Here is a 20,165-nt window from a genome sequence, read left to right on the forward strand (position 1 = left end):
ATCAAGTTCCAAGCGAACAATTTTCCACGCCACGCACTGCTCACGCGTGCTTTTCCATCTCCACCACACGCAGAGCAGTTTCACGCTTGCCGAGCTGCATCGCATGCATTTGGAAGTGGAAGTGGAAGTCCACACGACCCAGTCACGCGGCCGGGTGATGCGAGTGCTCTTCCATCCTCGATTCCATCATACATACCACCTTTTCTCCGCCGGGGACTTGGCGGTAGATGCAAGAGCTCGATTGCGTTTACATTTCTCCGGCAACCTCGCCCCCGTATCCCTGTACATATCAGACAACCTACTTTCGATGGATTGTCTGTCATGCCTGGCGGCGCGGTCGTGCAGATGCAGATGCAGTATGAGGTAACTAGCACTTGCACAAACTACTGTACGAAGGAGTTCGTTTCTATTGAGCGCTAGCGCCACTTTACGCAACTGAGATGTTTCCCCTTCGCCTTCTCTCCTCTCTGTACTACGGACAAACGCCCTACTATTGGAGAGAACTCTAGCATGCTAAGAAGTATGGAACGGTACGAGAGATCATTTCATTGACATTTACAAGCTTGCATCGCAATCTTAAAATCTTGGTGAGCTTTCAATAAAAACGAGCTCCTTCGTACTGAAAGTTGTAATGAAAGTGGTTCATCCATCGTGCGCGTGGTCGTGGCAACAGATAATTCATATTCGATTCTGCTGTCGATATCGACAGCGCGACAACACTTCATGCTGCCGTCGAATTTATCTCGACAAAGTCAGGTTGTGTACGCTCCACGACCCGGTAAAGTGGTAACTGCTGCGACGTGAATCCATCCCTTCCAGAACGCCGTCTTCTCCTATCCAACTCCCATCTATCTGATCCGTCATCGTTGAAGCAATCAGATGATGCTATGAACGCGACGGCTTTCCTCCCTTTGGAACGTACGCGAGGAACTTGGCGCCCGCCGATGGCGCATCGCTTTGTGCCCGCTTTCGAGAGTTTGTGTCCTGACCTCGCTGAGCGAATGCTGGTAAATGATTCGAACCAGCATTACTGTACAAAGCTCTTGAGTCCGCCGGTCCTGTAGCAGGCGCTATAGTGGGCCCGCCATATTGTTGAGTGACGGACGCCGTCGCCGGTTGCATAGTACCTTGTGGGCCTCTGGCCGGGTTCAATTGGGCGTATTGGGGCTGCTGTTGATGTTGATTCTGCTGCTGCTGCTGTTGCTGTTGCTGCCAGTGTTCGAGCGGTGGTGGGAAGCCCTGCAGCGGAGCACCCCGCGGCGGCCCAAACACGGACGGGCTTGGTGGAGCTTGATGCCATGGTTGCAGACCAGGACCTGGAAGGCTGCTCCGATGACCGTGATTGGGATCAAGATAGTACGGTAGGGCGAACCCTGGAAGAGGAGGAGGTACTGAGGGGGGATGCTGCTGATGGCGTGGCGGCGCATTGTATGCATTCTGCGGTGAATAGTATGGAGTTCCAGGGGTTGGAGTATTGCTGGGCCACGCTGCCGGTGGTTGGGGTGTTGACTCGGCCGTTACCGTCTTGTTAAGACGCCAACGACCCAGAGTACCCTCGTTCTTGACAGCGGGTGTGACTGAGTTGAGATGATACTTCATCACATTCGGCTTTGCATCAACCGCTGGACTACCCTGGCTGGATCGATTGATGTTCTTTTGTTGCCTCCTCGATCGGCCATCACGCTGCTCCTTGCTCATTTTGCTCGGGAACTTGCCCATACTCTCATGCTGTTGGTCCTTGTGGCGTTGCGCGGATTCTGCAGCGCTCGCAACGTCGGGTGTGTAGTCACGGTTTGTGGACTGACTCTTCATGGAAGATGCGCGAGATCGAGGTGCTCGTGCTGGCGTGCTTGCATTTTCATCCCTCGGTTGTCCACGCGGTGATGTTGGGGGATGAGTTCGCGAGTCTGCCGCACCAGGCTCGGCATTAGGAGGCGCTTCCCGCTGTGACTGAGATTGTGACTGCTGGATAGGTCGTGCGAGCAGATGATTGGAAGGCGAGTTATCGTTGAAACGATCCACGGGAGGAGGTAGCGGAGGAGGAGGAGCTGGCAGACCCCCTTGAGTCTCAGGCTTGACACGCTCGATGTTCAAAGGGCCTTCTTGTGAGAAGGGGTGTGATAAGCGTGGGTTGATAGGCGCGATATGGATTTGTGGCATTTGACCAGGTGATGGCTGCATCCACTCCCTCGGAGAAGCTTCGATGCTATTCGAGGCGAATTGAAGTGGATTAGATCGCGCAGGGGTTCCCAGTGAGGCGTGGCGGGTGTGATGGAAAGTAGGTTCAGTCTCCCGCGACTGATTAGACGCGGGATAAGAGTTTGACACTGTCGAAGGGGATGGAAACGCAGTCGCACCACCAGCGTTCGGTATTGGTGACATTAAACCGGGCTCTCTGAACATTGGGTCTGGAACACTACTTCTCCTAGGCGATGGTTGTGACAAGCCAGGCAGATCGATCGGTTGCTGCTGCTGTTGAGTCCCAGGCTGATGATTCTTGGACAAATCGTGTTGGAGCAGACTGATTATGTCGAAGACATGGTTTCGCTTCAGAGGAGGTGGCATATGCGMGGCGGGCCTTGGATCAATGTAATGATTGATACCAATGGGTTGCATATCAAGACCTGGCTCTGGAGCGCGAATTGAAGGTCGACTCGCAAGATCGCCGAGCATCTGCAATCCATGCGCTTCTGCATTAGGAATGACAGGCTTGTTCGCAATGAGCTCGACTTCGGCTGCGGCACTTGCAAGCGTATGGGTATTTCGTATGCTCGTGCTTCGGGCAATGGCAGCGTTGCGCGCCCGAGGATCCATGACGGTAAAGCCACGCCGTTTGTCGAGCTCTTCGCTTTCCTTGTAGTCTTGCAGCATTTTGGTCATTTCATAGCGTGCATGCAAGTCCTCAGTGGCACGCTCGGCCTCTAAAGCTAGTCTGCTCCGCGAGTCGTACTTGGGGTCCAGTGCCTTTGTCCGTACAAAGCGGTAACCGGCGCCTTTTGGTCTAGGCATAATATCGCCATCTTCATCGTCTGTCTCGTAGGTAGCAAGACCGTCACTGAGTTGCGCTTGACGGGCGATTGTCAACATGTCGTACTCCAACTTATCGAACTGCAGGTCGCGCATCTGTTCGACTTTTAATTGCCACTTAGCTTGTCTGACTTCTGTCTCGGCRGCATGTGCGTCTTCCAACAGATGCTTGTTCCACTTGAGCTGGGCTTGGATCTGCTGTTTTCGCTTCTCCAAAGCCTGGTCAAGCTGCTTTTGGATTCCAGGTTCGTCGTCGGTGCCTTGAAACTCAACCACCTCTTCATGCTTGGTGGGATTTGTCTGAAGCTCTTCAACCGTCTTGAGCGCTATCTCAGCAAGAACAGGTTTGAGAGAGCGACATATAGCACGGTATGCAGATTTGAGGGCGAGCTGTCGCCGCATGGTTGCCTCGATCTCAGGCAATGGATGATCCGCCCGTCGGCGCCCAGCCCATCGTCGTCGAATGAAGCCATCGCCATACACCCTCGCGTGTTCGTCGCCGTCGTCGACATCTTCGACATCATCAACATCATCGGCTTCGTCAGCTTCTGCAAGCTCGTCGCCGTCATCGACATTTTCCGCTCCGGCAATTTCGACTTGTGGAAATGCCGCCTTGATAGCGTCTTTGACAGGGGAGGCAAGCTCGGTATCTGAATCTTCAGATGCAGGAGATACAGCTTCCGAAGCGGCAGGAGTGAATTCTGTAGATTCGGCGACTCCCAGATAGTCACCAGCCATTTGCTCATCAGACCCGGAGGGAGAGCTGCCTCCCCCACCTCGATCAGAAAGATCTTCTGGCGGAACAACTTCAATGAATTGACGATGAGACTCATAGTCCAAATGGCTTGTAGAAGGAGTGACAATGGTGTCGGAACCGTTAGGCGTATCCGGCTGTGGCGTTGGAGATAAACGTTTCCGTTTTCTTACGGGAGATAGTTGGTGGCCATCCGGTGTCAGAGCTTTTCCGCTACTTCGTCGACGTTTCCTATCAGAAGATCGAGGTTCGAAAGGTGGGAGTAGTTCAGAGGCGCTGTTGGTAGAAGTTCCCGATATACGCCTACCCTCTGCAGACGTTGGACTGCCAAGACTTCTCGAAGTAGTCGGACGGACTTCGTCGAAAGATGGTCGACGATTGTCGTCGTCTTCGCAAGAACCAATGGTTGATGGATCACTGTTGACTCGAACACTGCGAGCGGCATGCCGCGTGGTCATGTGAAGTGGCTCGGATGGATCGAAGCGGCCCTTGGTGCCGTCCCGGCGTATCTTGCCTGGAATCATGATCGTCTTGGAGCTCATTGAGGCGAGCACTGTATACATCAGCTACTGTTCGTTGGCTTAAAGTTCCTGGTTCGAGAATGGGTTGGGGTTGGAAGAACGATGGCAAAACAGCGCGCGGAGTGAATTCCGGTTAAAACGTTGTCGTGCTGGAAAGCAGTAGCCAATGTAAATCATAAATGACAGCAGCGGTAGCAGTAGAAATGATTCCAATGATATCGATTGGGTATAGCACAAGGCAGAGCCAAGTAGCAATCAACAGCGCCTGTACGCAGGAGGTGGTACTCGTTTCGGAGGTGCGGCGACGTCCAACATCCACCGGAATCAGGCTCGGAAATTGGGTGCAAGAGCAACACGCGCGTATCGTGACAAACAGCAAAAGACACACCGACTGAACAACGTACCTTGTGATCGAATGTAAAGCTGGCGCTGTTGCAAAGGCGGTCGAAGGTTGCAATCTCCTAGTGTGAGACGTTGTCGATGGAAGCCCCGTACGCGCGACTGGGTCCTTGGTCTTCGCTTGAAAATAAATAACACGCTTCGCAAGGTTGAATGGAACGCGCGCGGTGATGAAGTTGAAGAGGCAGAAACCTGTACCCACAACAAGGACCCGCGACGCTGGTGGATGTGGTCGATATACAACAAGTCTTGAAAGTAGAGGTTTAGAGAGTGATCTAAGAGAACGGTGGTCCGTGCGACACTCCAAGCCCGGCGCCGTTCTTACCCATCTCTTCAAAGAACCTTGGAAGACATTTTGATGCCCATGAYCATCGAGCCGGTGATTTAATCAAGAAGCTTCAATGTGAGATACACACTCTGGACGAGATATCATAACAGAATCGGTTCTTGCGCGCATGCTTTACGCCTGGTGTCACACAAGCACGCAGTAAGCCGTTCGATGGCATACCTTCATCATTCGACGAAGAAAACACTAGACGTCTCACCTAAGTGAGTGCATTCGATTCTAGCGACAGGGAAATCATGGAGGCCTTCCAAGACGTATTTATTTAACCCGACTTGATCAGAGCTGCTCCTCGGATATTTCATGTCAATCAATACCAACGTTTCCGCCATCGTTCCTCATTCGGGAAAGATGTCCTATCGTTTTGATCCTTCAAAAAAAAAGTGCAAAATGTCACAATTGAACGCGACTGCGTCAAAATCGTGGCTTTCTCTCATATTAGCTACTGTTCAGCAAGCTATTTACAGCGCTTGATAAGAGGAGAGTAGTTATGTGAGAATCTTTTCCGCTCCCAGACCACAGTTCGCAGCAAACCGAGCAGATCTGCTTCCCAAAGACGTGGTGGGGTCGCATGCAATGCTTCGATGCATAGTCATTTGCTCATTCGTTCATGGTTCGTTCGTTCTTCACACCGAGCATCGCTTGATCATCCGCTCTACCATCACTGAGCACCACCCTCCTCAGGCTCGTCGGGCTGGTCGAAGAGGAAGTTCGCAGCCAATTCCTCGTTCTTGTCACACGCGAAGTAGGCCTGGATGACCAAGTTGCGCTCKAAGCCGAGACGGCATAACTATAGCGAAATTAGTAATGGAAACCAAACCATGATCTATTCACGTCACAACAWACCCGCTCAATGGCATCACGCTCCTCCTCCGTCACTGCTATTGAGCCACCAGGCGGCGCAGCCATGTCGTCATCACCGTCCTCTGCAAGCAATTGCATAAACTGCTCTGGATGTTGGGTTATCATCTGAGCGAGCTGTGGGTTGCCTGCAGCGACTTGCTGAAGGATAGGCTCAAGCATAGCGGGTTGCTGCTGAACGACTTGGCGAAGCTGCTGAAATTGCGGGTTGCTTCGGAGAAACTCGAGGTTGGCAGCTGCACCTCCAGCACCAGCTTGTCCTCCACCAAGCGCCGCACTAAGACCACCAGCACCGGCGCCGCCGCGCGCACCAGCTGCTCCTCTGCCACCACCTGCTGCAGCTGCAGCCTGCTCGAAGAGATTGACTGGTTCATCACCTCCAGCTGCGGCAGTCTGAGTGCCGGTCTCGGCTTGCGCCGAAGCATCTTGTGCCTGATCTTGTGCTCGTGGTGCCGCCTGCTGTTCTCGCTGCTCTTGCTGGGCGCTCGCAGGAATGCCGTTGAGGAGGTACTCAACAGCGCGATCTGGGTTGAAGAATGCGGCGCGCATGGCGAGATCGATCTGATCGCGGGGAAAGCCCATAGCTTCCATGTTGGCGATGGCGGAAGCACGCTGCTCTCCTAGGGCCAGAGCGGATGGGTCATTCCAAGAGGCGCCCTCGGCTGCTGCGCCAGGGGCGGGCGACGGAGTGGCAGGCACTTGTGACGTAGTTGAAGGTGCGGACTGGGACGGCGCAGGTGGGACCGATGGGGTGGAGGCTGGCTTCGCGGGTGTGGATGGCTCGGCAGGTTTTGAAGGTGGCGCCTTGGGCTGTGGTAGTTGAGAATTAGCATGTGCAAGAATATTGAGCGTCGCATAAGCTTCAAGGACTCACCTTGGAGGTCATGCACACGATGAAACCCTTCTCTTCGATCTTATACGACTCGACGGTGTTGTCATCCTGTAGGATCTTGCCCGAGTAGATGAGCTTCAAGGTCGACTTCTCCCAGGACTTCTCCGCACTGATCTTATCCTTGACCGCGCCGATGGTCTCGGAGGGCTCGGCGTCGATGGTGAAGCGCTGTTGTTTGAGGTCCTTGAAGGTTAGCAGCATGATGGCGGAGCGATGGAGGTTGTCTGTCGGTGGATGTCGGTGGAGGTCGGTGGTTGTGAGGAAGAGGAAGAAGAAGATGTAGACTTTAAAGTGATGGCGGAAAGGAACTCAATTGTGGAGGTTTGGGGAAGGTGCAATTCACTTCTTCACAACAGTGGCAACCTTGGAATGATGCCCGAACCTTCAAGCTGCAGAGGTGGAACAATTGAGGGGTCCAAATAACTAGCGTCGCGTCTTTTGTCCCTGGTCACACCACTATCTCAACATCACCTTCATGTGAGAGTCAATAGATGCCTCGCATCAACCCCAAAGACATTCTTCGAGCCCGTTCATCAGCCAATAAAGCTCTGCTCTCACTACTGCCGGTCTGTAGAGACCTGCGCTCGGCCCGCAATGAAGTCAAGTGGATGACAGAACACGCTCTCGATATCGCACGGCGACTCGATGGAGCGGAGCCTGTTCAGCATGCGCACATTCTCTCCAACTATGTGCAAAGACGTGCTGGAGGGGAGCCATTGCAGTACATTCTCGGCTCGGAGTACTTTGGCGAGCTGGAGATCAAATGTCGTCCAGGGGTCTTGATTCCACGGTTAGCCTTTCTCGATCGGATTGAGAAGAGAAATACCTGTAGTCTGATTTTTAATTTCTATAGACAAGAAACGGCTGCTTCTGTCACTCATCTCGCTCGTCTCCTTCATAAGTCTGCCTCACCTCTGAAAGTCCTTGACCTCTGCACAGGAACTGGGTGCATCCCGCTCCTCTTCCACAATGTCTTCTACTCCAGCCGAGCAGCAAAAGGCTCGTCTCCACCTGCACTAGACATTCTCGGCGTAGACATATCCTCAGTAGCTCTGAGTCTAGCACGGGAGAATCTCGTCCACCAGATTGCCAGTCAAGCACAAAAGCAAGCCACGTCACAAGAACAGACCCGATCCCTGCACAGAATCGGTTTCGTCCAAGCAGACGTATCCCAGACGGAGAAATCTCTCCTCCCAGCTCTCGCGCGTGTCTCTCATCTTGACGAAGAGGATTTACCTCCTTCATTCGATATCCTGATATCAAACCCACCATACATCTCCCCCTCAGCCCGACTGCCTCGCTCAGTGCGTCTCTATGAACCTGAACTGGCGCTCATTCCGAGCAGTCCATCATCTTCCAAACTTGTCAGAGGAGATGAGTTCTACCCAGCACTCCTCAACGCGGCTGACCTTGTCAATGCCAAGATTCTGTTGTTCGAGGTTGGCGATCTGGAGCAGGCAAAGCGAGTAGCTGGCATGGCTATCAGGAAGGGAGCGTGGGACACAGTCGAGATCTGGCGAGACGATCCCTCCCATGATGCAGAAGAAGTGTTGGAGATTGCAGGAGAGAGAGTTCAAGTGCGAGGAGAGGGAAATGGACGGAGCGTGGTCGCATTTCGAGGAGACGGGAATGGCTGGATCGATAGTTATTAGCGGGACCTCGGTTATTAAGGGTTATAAGAGTATAGCGCTTACTAGGAATAGATAGGTAGTACCTAATAACTAAAGGAACTCGGCGTCCGGGCGAACTTATAGTAAGAAGGCGCTACTCCGACGGTCGACGGACTAATACGGTATAGAGACGACTAACTCCTTACCCTACTTATATAGACTTTTAGATAACCGATTATAATAGAGGACGACTTGAACCCTACTCTAACTAAGTACTACTCTTTGAGAAGGATGGCGAATCCCCATGTATCTACATAGGATCTGGGACCAGTACAGACAGCGGGATGCTATCGCGGACCAAATCTTACAAGCAGAACTGTCGATATGAGAAATCATCGACAAGAGCAGCGCCCTGAACTGCTCTCTCGATTGATTAACGGCCACTCTGCTAGTATTAGGGACTCTGACAGGCTTCGAATCATCGAGTCTGTAGAGAGCGAGGCCTCAGGACATTATGGACTTGACTGAGGATGCCTTGTCCTGATGAATAATCCTCATATCGACAGCTCTGCTTACAAGCCGAACAACGCCAACCTTCCTAGCCTTGTCGACGAAGCTTTCAAGGACGGATTCGAGATCACTCACATTGGTGTTCTATGTTCTACACCGATTCCCACCGCCGGACTTGTACCCCGGGCAAGAGCTAGAGCTGTCGATATGAGAGAATCATCAAAAAACCCGCGCCCTTAACTGCCCTCTCCGTTGAACAACGAGGCACTCTGCTAGTAACAAATGTTCTAGCAGCTCTAGAATCGTCGTTTCTGCTAAGAGCAAGGCCTAAAGACGTTATGAAGACGACTGGAAGTGTCTTGTCTCGATGAAAAATCCTCATATCGACAGCTCTGGCAAGAGCCCTCATCCTCGCCACGGAGGCCCTCTTCACTGGGATCTTTCGTGCCTTACGCAGCGGGCCAATCCACGACATTTATATGAAGCACGTCCAACTCTGGGAAGCACTGTGTTCTCACTCATGCCTTAACGAAGCGATCCGCGGCAATCTCACGATGACTGCAGAAGAGCTTGAGATTGTCGCTGCGCTGAGAGCTACTCGATTGACCGAGAAGCCTCTATCGATATCAGGCATATTGCCCTCGTTTCAGCATTGACATTTAAATAACATAAACACTGCTCCGAAAAATGGCGAATCGACGACACATGTGAGAAATATTTGCGAGGCTGAGTAAATAAGCGAAGAGATGTGTTGACATGCTAAGATACTACATTCTTCCTTCTTGCTTGACTCAACCTTCATTTGAGTCGATTGCGATGTGTCTTCAGGCCTGCGTTCTCCTGTGTATCGACGCTCCTAAGTCTACCAGAAAACCAAGGGTTGGCAGAGCGTCTGTCATTCAACGAAGAGAGCAGTGGAGGGCCCTGCTCTTTTGAAATTCATCACATCGACAGCTTTGACGCCAATGCGATGAGGCGCCGAACATCGCGTATGGCAGATTGAGGCCCTAGGTCTGGAAGAATGCACAATCGAAAGATGATTGTCGCAAAATCAACATCCACATATCGTTGTACCTTGCTCTTGCGTCGTTTTGTTTCGCAGCAACCTCAAAACTAATCTCCGTCGCTACACCCTTGAAGATGCATCATATGTGCAACGACTCCGGATGTTGAATGCGGTCCGTAATAGTATGGCATGTCAGCTCGATCGTTCGGTTGAACATCTTATGCTCGGATGAACGCGGAACGTGGTGTTATGTGTCGGTCGACGTGAGAACACTTGATGCAGCTTGTCATAGCGATTGGAATCGCCAGTAAGACCAAAGACATCGTACCGCCCTGATGATTTTGGATTCAGCCTTCCATACGAGATAAATGTTCTCATGTGAGAAGAGGAAATGGAGTGAAGTTGCTCCGTGCTGCCAAGACAAGCTCCGGGAGGGCCCGCCCATCCCGATCGACTCCTCTTCGTCCTCCATCACACTCTGAACAGCTCGACCACCTCGACCCAACCACCCAACACAACCTCTCTCAGCTCCACAAGATGCTTAACCGGTAGCTACCATCTCCATTGAGCTCAGGCGGGCGCCATTGAGCCTCCAGCTGACACATATCACAGAGGGATCCGCGCTGCGCGACCGGCAGCTTTCCGCCGGCCTGCCATCCAGCGTGCCCAGTTCCAGAAGACCTTTGCGCCCGCCATTGCACAGCGCTTCGCCTCTACCGACGCTGCGAGGCAGGGCAAGATTCACGCCGTCATTGGTGCCATTGTCGATGGTATGGCGCCTCCGAAAAGCTTTGCCGAGCTAGCCCGCGCGGCGAGCCACGAGCATCGCGCTGACCCGCATCTCAGTCAAGTTCCCTACCGACACACTTCCACCGATTCTCAACGCCCTCGACGCGGAAAATGGTGGTAACAAGCTGGTTTTGGAGGTCGCAGTACGTATCGAGAGATATACACAGGATGGTTAGCAGAGCGTGGCGCTGACAGCATACCCAAGCAACATCTTGGCGAAAACGTTGTGAGATGCATTGCCATGGATGGAACTGAGGGTCTCGTGCGCGGACAGCCAGCCGTCGATTCTGGCAACCCAATCATGATTCCCGTGGGCCCCGGTACCCTCGGCCGCATCATGAATGTCACAGGAGACCCCATCGACGAACGTGGACCCATCAAGCACGAGAAGAAGCTTCCTATTCACGCCGACCCGCCAGCCTTCGTTGACCAGTCCACCGCTGCTGAGGTGCTCGCTACCGGAATCAAGGTCGTGGACCTGCTCGCCCCATACGCCCGTGGTGGTAAGATTGGTCTCTTCGGCGGTGCCGGTGTCGGAAAGACTGTCTTCATTCAGGAGCTCATCGTAAGCATTACATGAGCATACAAGGGTGTGCTCTCTCTAACCACGTTCCAGAACAACATCGCAAAGGCCCACGGAGGTTTCTCCGTTTTCGCCGGTGTCGGTGAGCGTACCCGTGAGGGTAACGATCTGTACCACGAAATGCAAGAGACCGGTGTCATCAACCTTGAGGGCGACTCCAAGGTCGCGCTCGTCTTCGGTCAGATGAACGAGCCTCCAGGTGCCCGTGCCCGTGTCGCTCTTACTGGCCTAACTGTAGCTGAGTACTTCAGAGACGAAGAGGGTAGGTTATCTTGATGATCCTGTCGTACTGGATGTGTGCTGACATTTTTCAAGGCCAGGACGTGCTCCTTTTCATTGACAACATTTTCCGATTCACCCAGGCCGGATCCGAGGTGTCTGCCCTACTAGGACGTATCCCATCTGCCGTCGGGTACCAGCCAACCCTCGCCGTCGACATGGGTGGTATGCAGGAGAGAATTACCACCACCAAGAAGGGATCCATCACCTCCGTCCAGGCCGTCTACGTGCCCGCTGACGATTTGACTGATCCTGCCCCTGCCACCACCTTTGCCCATTTGGACGCCACCACTGTGCTCTCCCGWGGTATCTCCGAGTTGGGTATCTACCCAGCTGTCGACCCTCTCGATTCTGCCTCCCGTATGCTTGACGCCCGTATCATCGGACAGGACCACTACGACACCGCTCTGAAGGTCCAGCGTATGCTTCAGGAGTACAAGTCGCTCCAGGACATCATCGCCATTCTGGGTATGGACGAACTTTCGGAAGCCGATAAGCTCACCGTCGAGCGTGCGCGTAAGATCCAGCGTTTCCTGTCTCAGCCATTCACCGTCGCCACCGTCTTCACTGGTATCGAGGGCAAGCTTGTTTCACTCAAGGACACCATTGCATCGTTCAAGTCCATCATGAACGKTGAGGGTGATGACCTCCCCGAGGGTGCCTTCTACATGGTTGGTGACTTTGCAGATGCTCAGGAGAAGGGCAAGAAGATTCTGGCAGACCTCGAGAAGTAGAGGCAAATGGGAAGATGGTTGATTTTAGCTGCCCTCTGGCGCCATGAACCTTGTACAGAAACAAGCGCAAAGGGAGCAAGATCGTGGTAGAGAGTTGCCTGTACTGTAGAGATCTCGAAAGCGTTTCTTTTGTCGATTCGTATCATGGTCGCACCTTTCGAATGTAATACTAACGTTGCAAGAACTACAGTCGTGATTTCTTCGAGGACGGTTGATATGTTTCCAGCGTCGTTTGGCGATCAAGTAGGTCCAGAGTTTTGCTGTAGTTTGGTGAGAATTGATTCGCGAGCACGAGGTGTTCAACCGAACGATCGACCTGACATGCCATACCATGACGACCGCTTCAACATCCCGCGTTGTTTTACATGTCATCCCCAAGGTTTCAGCGATAGACATCGATTTTGAAGTTGCCGCGAAACAACAAGAAACAAGAGCAAGGTAGACGCGGTGTACGGCGTCTCATCGCATTGGCGTCAAAGCTGTCGATATAATAAATTTTGAAAAGAGCAGGGCCCTCCATTGCTCTCTCCGTTGAACAACGGGTCACGCTGCTAGTAGTAGAGGTTCTAGCAGCTCTAGAACCTGCAATTCTGCAGAGAGCATGCCATCCGTCGAAGGGGCTTTTGTGTTAATGAGATGTCCCTGCTGAGTAGTAGAGAGTAATATGCCTGATATTGATAAGGGCTTCTTGTTGCATAATCATGTTGCTCCAACAGGGCCGGTGAAATTGAAGATTGCCGCCTCTCCTTGTGGTGAATCGACGACAACGCTTACGAGTAGGTGGCTATAAGCATGAAACAGCAGCCTTGCAGAGAGTCAAATACGGAGGATCGAATATCTTATTGAACAACATCTTCCTAATTGTGCTATCGCTATCGCTATCGCCGAAGATCCAAGATACTACAGTGAAGGGAGGACGGCAATCTTCAATTTCACCGGGCCTTGCTAATCATGTTGCTTGAAGCATTCCCAATTTTATCGACTTTTTATAGGGTTAGGGTTGGGGTAGTAGCCAGCGCCCGCGACAACAATACCTGGTCTTTGTCATGAGCTACCTTATACACTGTATTTACCTGGACTTAATTATGGATATAATTAAATTGACACCATGTAATGGCCTCCGACTGTCCAGATATCCGCCCATTGCGGATTCGAGTATGTCCAAATGTGGAATTTCCAAAATTCCGGCTTCGTCGAACGTTAGCTAATACATCAAAGATGTCAGATCCAGAACAATTGCCAGATGCCACAGAGCCAACGGAACAATCACCAAAGAASCAAGCAAATACCTCCATACCCAGCAAGAAACGTAAAAAGACACCCAAGACCCAGACCGTCTCGGAATTCTCCATTCGCAGACCGGACTGGGCACATCTCCATCTCCAACACGTCGCGCCCAGCGGGAAGAAGTCAAATGGCAGCAACATGCAGCCACTAGACGGAGTCACGGCACATCTGCACCTTACAGCAGCATTATCATCATTTCTCGGAGTTCACGGCACAGCAATCCCAATCGACATAATCAAACTACAAGGCCAGGAAGTGTGGATCAGAGTACCCGCAGACGACCGAGCAGCACTCGTAGCCGCTGCCGGAGGATGGATCAGTGGTACTGGAGAGAGCTGGAGTGTCAAAGGATGGAGTCACTGGGATGCCAAAGCTGCTGGGCGGAACGCGGGTCAGAATTTGTTTCAAGACTAGGGAAGGAAAGCGCGTAGTGAAGAAGACTATGATACAGCGTTTGTATTCCATTAGAGGTTGTTCAGACCCACAGATTTCCCTCGAGAATTGTAGAATGGGTCAAAAGTAGAGGAGAGAGCTGACAACTTAAAGTTATTGGAATGCCAAAGACATTTCGGACCCGTCTTAACCTTTGGTTGGTCGGTAGGGGGATGGAAAGCGCGATTTCCAAGGCAATGAATGAAGTATGATATTGGTTTTGCATGCTCAGAAGCCGTATGCCACCCTATTGTACAGTATTACATTCGCACCAATGACCAAACCACCCGCAATACCCGTTGGCACATTCTCATTACTAGATTGCCGGGGAGACGTGTCCTGATGGCCCAAAACTCCCATGTATGCCTACTCGTCCGCGCCGCCTACCAATTGCCTCATTCTATCAGGATTCATGCCGGAGTATTGACTCTGTGCAGTCTTTGTAGCCTCGTCGCGATAAGGAGAGCCGGTCGTTGGCGGTGTGGCAATCTGGTTGGGTTCGCTGTTGCGAGAAACCGGACGACTGTTCGCTCCGGAAGCAGCTCCTTTGATCGAAAAGCCGTCTTGTGCTCCAGGAGCATGTGATGCGCCATTACGACCGAGCGAAGAGCCCGCGTTCGAGGGCGATGCAGCTTCGTCCATGGCCATAGACTCGTCGTCAGCCGGCGGCGGCGGCGGCGGAGGTGGCGGATGTTGAGCGTCAGTCGGATCCGTGCGTTGCTTCTTCAGGATGAGCGTATCGGCGAGATTAGCCAGGTCCTCCTCCCGCTGGCGTTTAGCAGCGGAACCGATGGAGCCTTCGGGCGTTGCATCAACTTCTGGCTCATCGTCATCGTCATCATCGTCGTCATCCAGCATAGGACTGCCAACCGCAGGAGGACTGCCAACCGGAGTGCTGGAACCCTGATCCTTTTTGGCCCTTCTTTCCGCCTTCTTAAGCTCGGCAGTCTCCTTCTTCTTGACAGCCTTTTCAAAGAAGGTCTGAGCATGCTTTTTGACATCTTTGACTCGCTTATCGCTGATCCTGTTAGGGTCCTCAACACGATTCTTTCTGAAATCCGATTCCACCATCTGCTTCGCGAATTCCTTTGCCCATCGCTTGAGATCGTCCTTGGCAAGCTTGTGCTTGTATTTGCCAACCACGTGCATGATGTGGGGCTGGAGAGTGCTTTCGTACACCTTCTTGCGCTTGTCCTCAGGCATCGTGCGCCATTTGTCCTCTTTGCGCTCCTTCTTAGGCGCCTCGACCGGTGTTGCCGCTGCAGCTGGCTGTTTTGCTGGCTCCTTYCTAGTCGCAACAATGTTTTTGATGAGATCTTGGAGCATCTGCTGGTCGGATACTGCCTTGGGAGGGGGCGGAGGAGGTGCAGCGGTCGCAGGTGCCGTTGGACGTTGCCATGTGGTGGTTCCGGCTTGATTGTAATAGTAGGAAGAGCCATTGGCAGCCGTGGCTTCAAACCAACCCGAAGGAAGGACACCGGGTGGGGGAGGCCGAAAGCGAGGCGGGGGTCGAGCGCCTCCGAAAAAATTCGATACACGCTGCGGAACGTTGCTCCTGGGGCCGGTCGGCGCCTGTATGCGGTCGGGGGACTTTGACCGCGACCTTGACTTGCTGCGACGTCTGTCCGATTCGCGCCTATCCACACGTTCCATCTTCCTGTCGTGCGCAACGGCATTTGGGTCGCGTTTTACCCGTGGTATCCGGTATCCGATCTCAAGCTTCGCCCAGCCATCGAGTAGAGCCTTTGCACGCGAAGAGACCCTCTCATCCTTGTTGGAGACAAGCGCCCCAACTGCCTCCTCAATTTTTGAGTCCTGAATCTTGTTGCGAGTGAGTCGTGGCATGTTGTCCAGAACATCCAAAATCTGCAACGCCACGTTCACATCTTCGCTGAAGTTCGAAAGTGCCGTCTTCAATATGCGATATCCATGAAACCTGACCACTCTGTTTCGAACCTTCTCGTCGTCAGCACGTTGAATACGGGTCAGCAGCTTGACAGCAATCCATTTCTCTTTGCATTGCATTAGTGACGACATGACTTTGTTGACGCCTTCCTCGTCGAGCCCCCTAGGCTCGACGTTGTTAACGTATTCTTCGTCATCGTCACCAATGTTCTTCTTCTTGCGCGGCCGCTTAGCGACAGCGGTGTCCCAAGCGTCGGCATCATCGATACCAAGAGCCTCGATGACGGCGTTGGACAGCTTCGTTGCGCGTTCGGTCTGAGTCTTGCCACCAATGAAGCCAGTGCAGTTGGGCTCCGCACAGTAGCACGRTTGTGGCTCGGCACCATAACGATCAACGTTGTAGTTGAAGACCAACTCTTCGCCAGCTTGAATGTCACGTTCCGCAAATATGCCCATGCGGAGTCTGTCGCCCACAACCCACTTATCCACGTAGCAGTTGGGATTGCAGGAATGATTGCAGAAACGACCAAGATTTCCCTTCTTCGTGGCATCAACGAATTCTCCCTTGGTGAGGGACATGAAGTAAAAATGTTTGATGCCTTCCTCGTCGTACAGTTGCATGCGGCGGCGGAAGACATTCTCCCCAATGACTTCCCCAAGATACTCAAAGATAAAGTCATTGGCCCGAAGGTCAGTCTGTGTTCGAAGGCCATAGCCCTTCTTCTCAGTCTTGATGACGGTGACATTGGCATATTGCTTGCGCTGAAACCGCATGTTCTGACAAGCTGTGCCACAATTGCAGTCGCCAACGCACTCCATCTTGGTGGCGCGGTTGATGCAGTCGGAGTCCTCGCCGCAGGCATGATTTGATTGAGAGGATGCATCTACGGGCAATGTGAGCTACTATTCCGCACATTTGGGGAAAAATGTGAATATTGCTTACCCCACTCCTCGGAACAGTCGCACTCGAGCGCATGCTCGGTGGTGCCCAGCCATTTGTTGGCATAGCTACACACTGGTAATAGGTCAAAGGTAGATGTCGCCTCTGCAGTTTTGTCCTCGTACTCCAGAAATAGTTGTGGTTGCCGCTTCTCGACTTTGTGCGACACCGAGCGCGACAGCTTGGGCGGCTTGCCAGGCTCCAGCTTCAACGTGACATCGCCGCCGATGATCTCCTGCTCGTCCGACTTGACGGCCGGCGAGTTGGCAATGTTCTGCATCTTGACTGGTGAGCGGGAGGATCGCTTCAAAGCCGTGGACGTGGCTACGCCGCTGCTAGGCGCGAGAGCCTCATCTGCGACATGGGGTGCGTCGTTGTCCGTGTCCATTTCCGCATCCTCTTCTTTCAGATTCAAATCTCTTACTTCTGATTCCAAGCGCGCGTCTTTGGCATGGCGGTCCGGCATCCTCGGGGTGGTATTGGAGTGATGTGCCGGGGAAGTCGAGAGGCGACGGGATCGCGGAGGTAGGCAGGGGCAGGGACGGTGACAGCGTCACAAGTAGATGAACTCGACGGTGCTCATGCGCGCATGCCAAAACTTCCAATGACGGTGACGAAGACAGTCTCAGGTGTCCGTTCATGCCATGGGCCGTGGAACCGGTCACACGAGTCCAGATTTACCAAGGGCGGACGAAAACGGAAGCGCGTCAACCATGAGCGGTGGGGCGGGGCGGCAATTTGCGAGTCGCGGCGATGCGGTATGTTTGCTACTGTTACATATAATGGCGGTTGCTTGTGTGTAGACGAAGTGGTGGGAAAAGCGAATATTTCACTTAAAGTCTAGATAGTATGAGTATTTGGCAAATGTGCTTGAAACGGCATTAACTCCATACCCTCCACGCTACTCTCTTTCCAATGGAGCGATGGTTGCGCAGTGAGATTCGCGCAAATTGTGAGAAGTGCAATCAAAAGGAAAAAGGAACGACGTGGACGGGATGTTATTACTGTGCGTGGTAGTGGCAATGACATTCACTCGGGAGGACGGGGATGGAGCGGCAGATCTTCGGATGTTCAGGAATTGCAGTCGGCCAGTGAAACTGGAGGTCGCCGCCCTTAGACATTATTTGACAAGACATTTGGTTCTTCGCAACATTGCGGGTGCTTGCTTTAGTATTCGTAGCTCCCTATCCGGGAGCGTGGTCATTGCTTAACTAGAAGGAGAGCCGGCAAGCTTCAGTTTCCCCAGTCCTCGAACCACGCCTTATATGAAGATACAGCTTGACGGGCCGGTGGAATCGAAGGTTGCCGGCTCTTCTTATAGGGATTTGACGACAACGCTGGCTATCAGGTAGCTATAAGCACAAAAGGAAGCAGCCTTACGGAGAGCCAAATTGTTGCAGAAGATACAAGATTTGTGCATGCTACAGGCAGGGCGGCAATCTTCAATTTTCACCGGCCTTAGTACATACCATAAGGCTGCAATCTTGCGCTTACATCGCGGAACGGATTCTCATCATACTTCCGGCATACTTCAGCCCCACGACTTCACAGTTGAAAGTCTCTTGCCTTCCTGGCGAATGGGATCTTCTGACGGAGTACGAGCAATAGGAAGATCAAAAAGGATAAGGGCAGACCCGCAAAAAGTCTTGGAGCAGACCTCAGACTGAGTAAGCAGTGAATAACCGTGTTAGAAAACAGTTCTGCATTGGAGCCTACGGCGACGGATCTCCCACGTTTTGAGATGTCATATGCAGAGCTCATCTAGGTTGTTCGCGCAGAATCATGTAAAACGTGTCTCTCGATCCTCGTATAAACCATCTACCTTAGCCCTGTCAGAGGGGGTCCAACTAAGCTGTCGCGTGCTCCCGCACGGCACCTGCCGGCAGGGTCTTCCACATTCTGATTCTGGAAAAATCGCCAGCAAAGCAAACAACCCAATCTTCTTCACTTTGGCAACCTTCAACCAAACACATCAGATCACAACTCAACCACATCAACCAACCAATCAACCAACCAACAACACAATCATGGAGTACGGATCTGGAAACGGTGCTCCTGCCACTGGCGGACGCGCTTGCTACAACTGTAGGTACAAAATTTCCTGCGAAGAGTCTAGCTGCCCATCACAGTGCATCGGCACCTGTGCAGGTCTGCACGTGGCTCTATCATCTGCCACACCGTGTGGTTTGATCACAGCGACCTCACTTTTGATGTCGCAATGCGAAGTCGCGTGCTCATCTTGTGATGGGCGACCATTTCGCCTCCCGCGTGCCAAGCCTAGAAATTGATGACCAGAGCTGACTCCACCACTAAGGCGGTGATGCCTCTCACCAGGCCCGCGAGTGCCCAACCAAGGGCAACCCGGTAAGTGAGGCTATCCTAACTATTCACGTTCAATGCCTGACCAAAATTGCAGACCTGTTACAACTGCGGTAACACGGGACATCTATCGCGGGAGTGCACCGAGCCTGCCAAGGACAAGGCCTGCTACTCGTGCGGCGAGACTGGACACATGTCTCGCGAGTGCCCTAGCGGTGGCGGCGGTGGACGTGGCGGTTTCGGCGGTAACTCCGGTGGCGGTGGCCAGGAGTGCTACAAGGTATGTGAAGTTCACCCAGCAGTACAAGATCCATCCTAACCTTTTACAGTGCGGCAAAGTCGGTCACATTGCCCGCAGCTGCACTGAGGGTGGTGGATACGGTGGCGGTGGATACGGTGGCCAGCAGGGCGGCTATGGTGGCGGACGTGGCGGTTACGGCGGTGGCGCTGGCGGCCAGACTTGCTACACCTGCGGCGGCTACGGCCACATGAGCCGTGACTGCACCCAGGGCCAGAAGTGCTACAACTGTGAGTTTTCCAACTTCACTCAATACTTATCCAGAGCTAATCACATTGCAGGCGGCGAGGTCGGTCATCTTTCTCGCGAGTGCCCAACTGAGGCCTCCGCTGAGCGTGTGTGCTACCGCTGCAAGCAGCCGGGCCACGTCCAGGCTGCGTGCCCCAACTAAATGGATTGACGAGACTACGACCGTATGGACCATATCTTTGCATATACCAGATCGATAGCGTGGCCTCACTGGATTGACGACCTTGACTGGCAGCCGGACAATTGAAGTTAGTGACAGGTGGGAGCGTGAGGCGGAACGGGCGTGCGAGAAGGGTCAAAAAGGTCATCCAGGCTGGCACTCACACGAAACACACGAGTGCATGACTTCGCGAATCAGGAATTTCCCTGTGATTGACGTTAGCCTTCGGGCATTCATTCAAGGGAGACCTCGGCGCATACAGCGAAA

The 20,165-nt window shown here is 52.9% G+C and overlaps 6 protein-coding genes; 3 read left to right on the forward strand and 3 right to left on the reverse strand.

Annotated features, from left to right (window-relative positions):
- Positions 1 to 885: 885 nt before the first annotated feature.
- Positions 886 to 4,305, reverse strand: RCC_05874 (uncharacterized protein; the record flags this gene model as incomplete). The annotated part of the gene is made up of 1 exon (XM_023771138.1): positions 886 to 4,305. One exon carries the CDS (start codon positions 4,303 to 4,305, stop codon positions 886 to 888), a length of 3,420 nt encoding a protein of 1,139 aa, XP_023626906.1.
- Positions 4,306 to 5,705: 1,400 nt separating this feature from the next.
- RCC_05875 (related to UV excision repair protein (RadW)) lies at positions 5,706 to 6,998 on the reverse strand (the record flags this gene model as incomplete). XM_023771139.1 has 3 exons in its annotated part: positions 5,706 to 5,834; positions 5,891 to 6,715; positions 6,780 to 6,998. The coding sequence occupies 3 exons, from the start codon at positions 6,996 to 6,998 to the stop codon at positions 5,706 to 5,708; spliced, it is 1,173 nt and encodes a 390-aa protein (XP_023626907.1).
- A 290-nt stretch (positions 6,999 to 7,288) lies between these two features.
- Positions 7,289 to 8,449, forward strand: RCC_05876 (uncharacterized protein; the record flags this gene model as incomplete). XM_023771140.1 has 2 exons in its annotated part: positions 7,289 to 7,587; positions 7,651 to 8,449. The coding sequence occupies 2 exons, from the start codon at positions 7,289 to 7,291 to the stop codon at positions 8,447 to 8,449; spliced, it is 1,098 nt and encodes a 365-aa protein (XP_023626908.1).
- Positions 8,450 to 10,460: 2,011 nt separating this feature from the next.
- Positions 10,461 to 12,308, forward strand: RCC_05877 (probable H+-transporting ATP synthase beta chain; the record flags this gene model as incomplete). XM_023771141.1 has 6 exons in its annotated part: positions 10,461 to 10,471; positions 10,536 to 10,693; positions 10,770 to 10,855; positions 10,918 to 11,277; positions 11,329 to 11,557; positions 11,611 to 12,308. 6 exons carry the CDS (start codon positions 10,461 to 10,463, stop codon positions 12,306 to 12,308), a joined length of 1,542 nt encoding a protein of 513 aa, XP_023626909.1.
- Positions 12,309 to 14,393: 2,085 nt separating this feature from the next.
- Positions 14,394 to 17,338, reverse strand: RCC_05878 (related to histone-lysine N-methyltransferase; the record flags this gene model as incomplete). XM_023771142.1 has 2 exons in its annotated part: positions 14,394 to 16,816; positions 16,876 to 17,338. The coding sequence occupies 2 exons, from the start codon at positions 17,336 to 17,338 to the stop codon at positions 14,394 to 14,396; spliced, it is 2,886 nt and encodes a 961-aa protein (XP_023626910.1).
- Positions 17,339 to 18,899: 1,561 nt separating this feature from the next.
- Positions 18,900 to 19,880, forward strand: RCC_05879 (related to zinc knuckle domain protein (Byr3); the record flags this gene model as incomplete). XM_023771143.1 has 5 exons in its annotated part: positions 18,900 to 18,957; positions 19,187 to 19,236; positions 19,289 to 19,471; positions 19,521 to 19,719; positions 19,771 to 19,880. 5 exons carry the CDS (start codon positions 18,900 to 18,902, stop codon positions 19,878 to 19,880), a joined length of 600 nt encoding a protein of 199 aa, XP_023626911.1.
- Positions 19,881 to 20,165: the final 285 nt, after the last annotated feature.

Source organism: Ramularia collo-cygni (assembly GCF_900074925.1).
Source record: "Ramularia collo-cygni strain URUG2 genome assembly, contig: RCC_scaffold08, whole genome shotgun sequence".
Taxonomy (NCBI): Eukaryota; Fungi; Ascomycota; class Dothideomycetes; order Mycosphaerellales; family Mycosphaerellaceae; genus Ramularia; species Ramularia collo-cygni.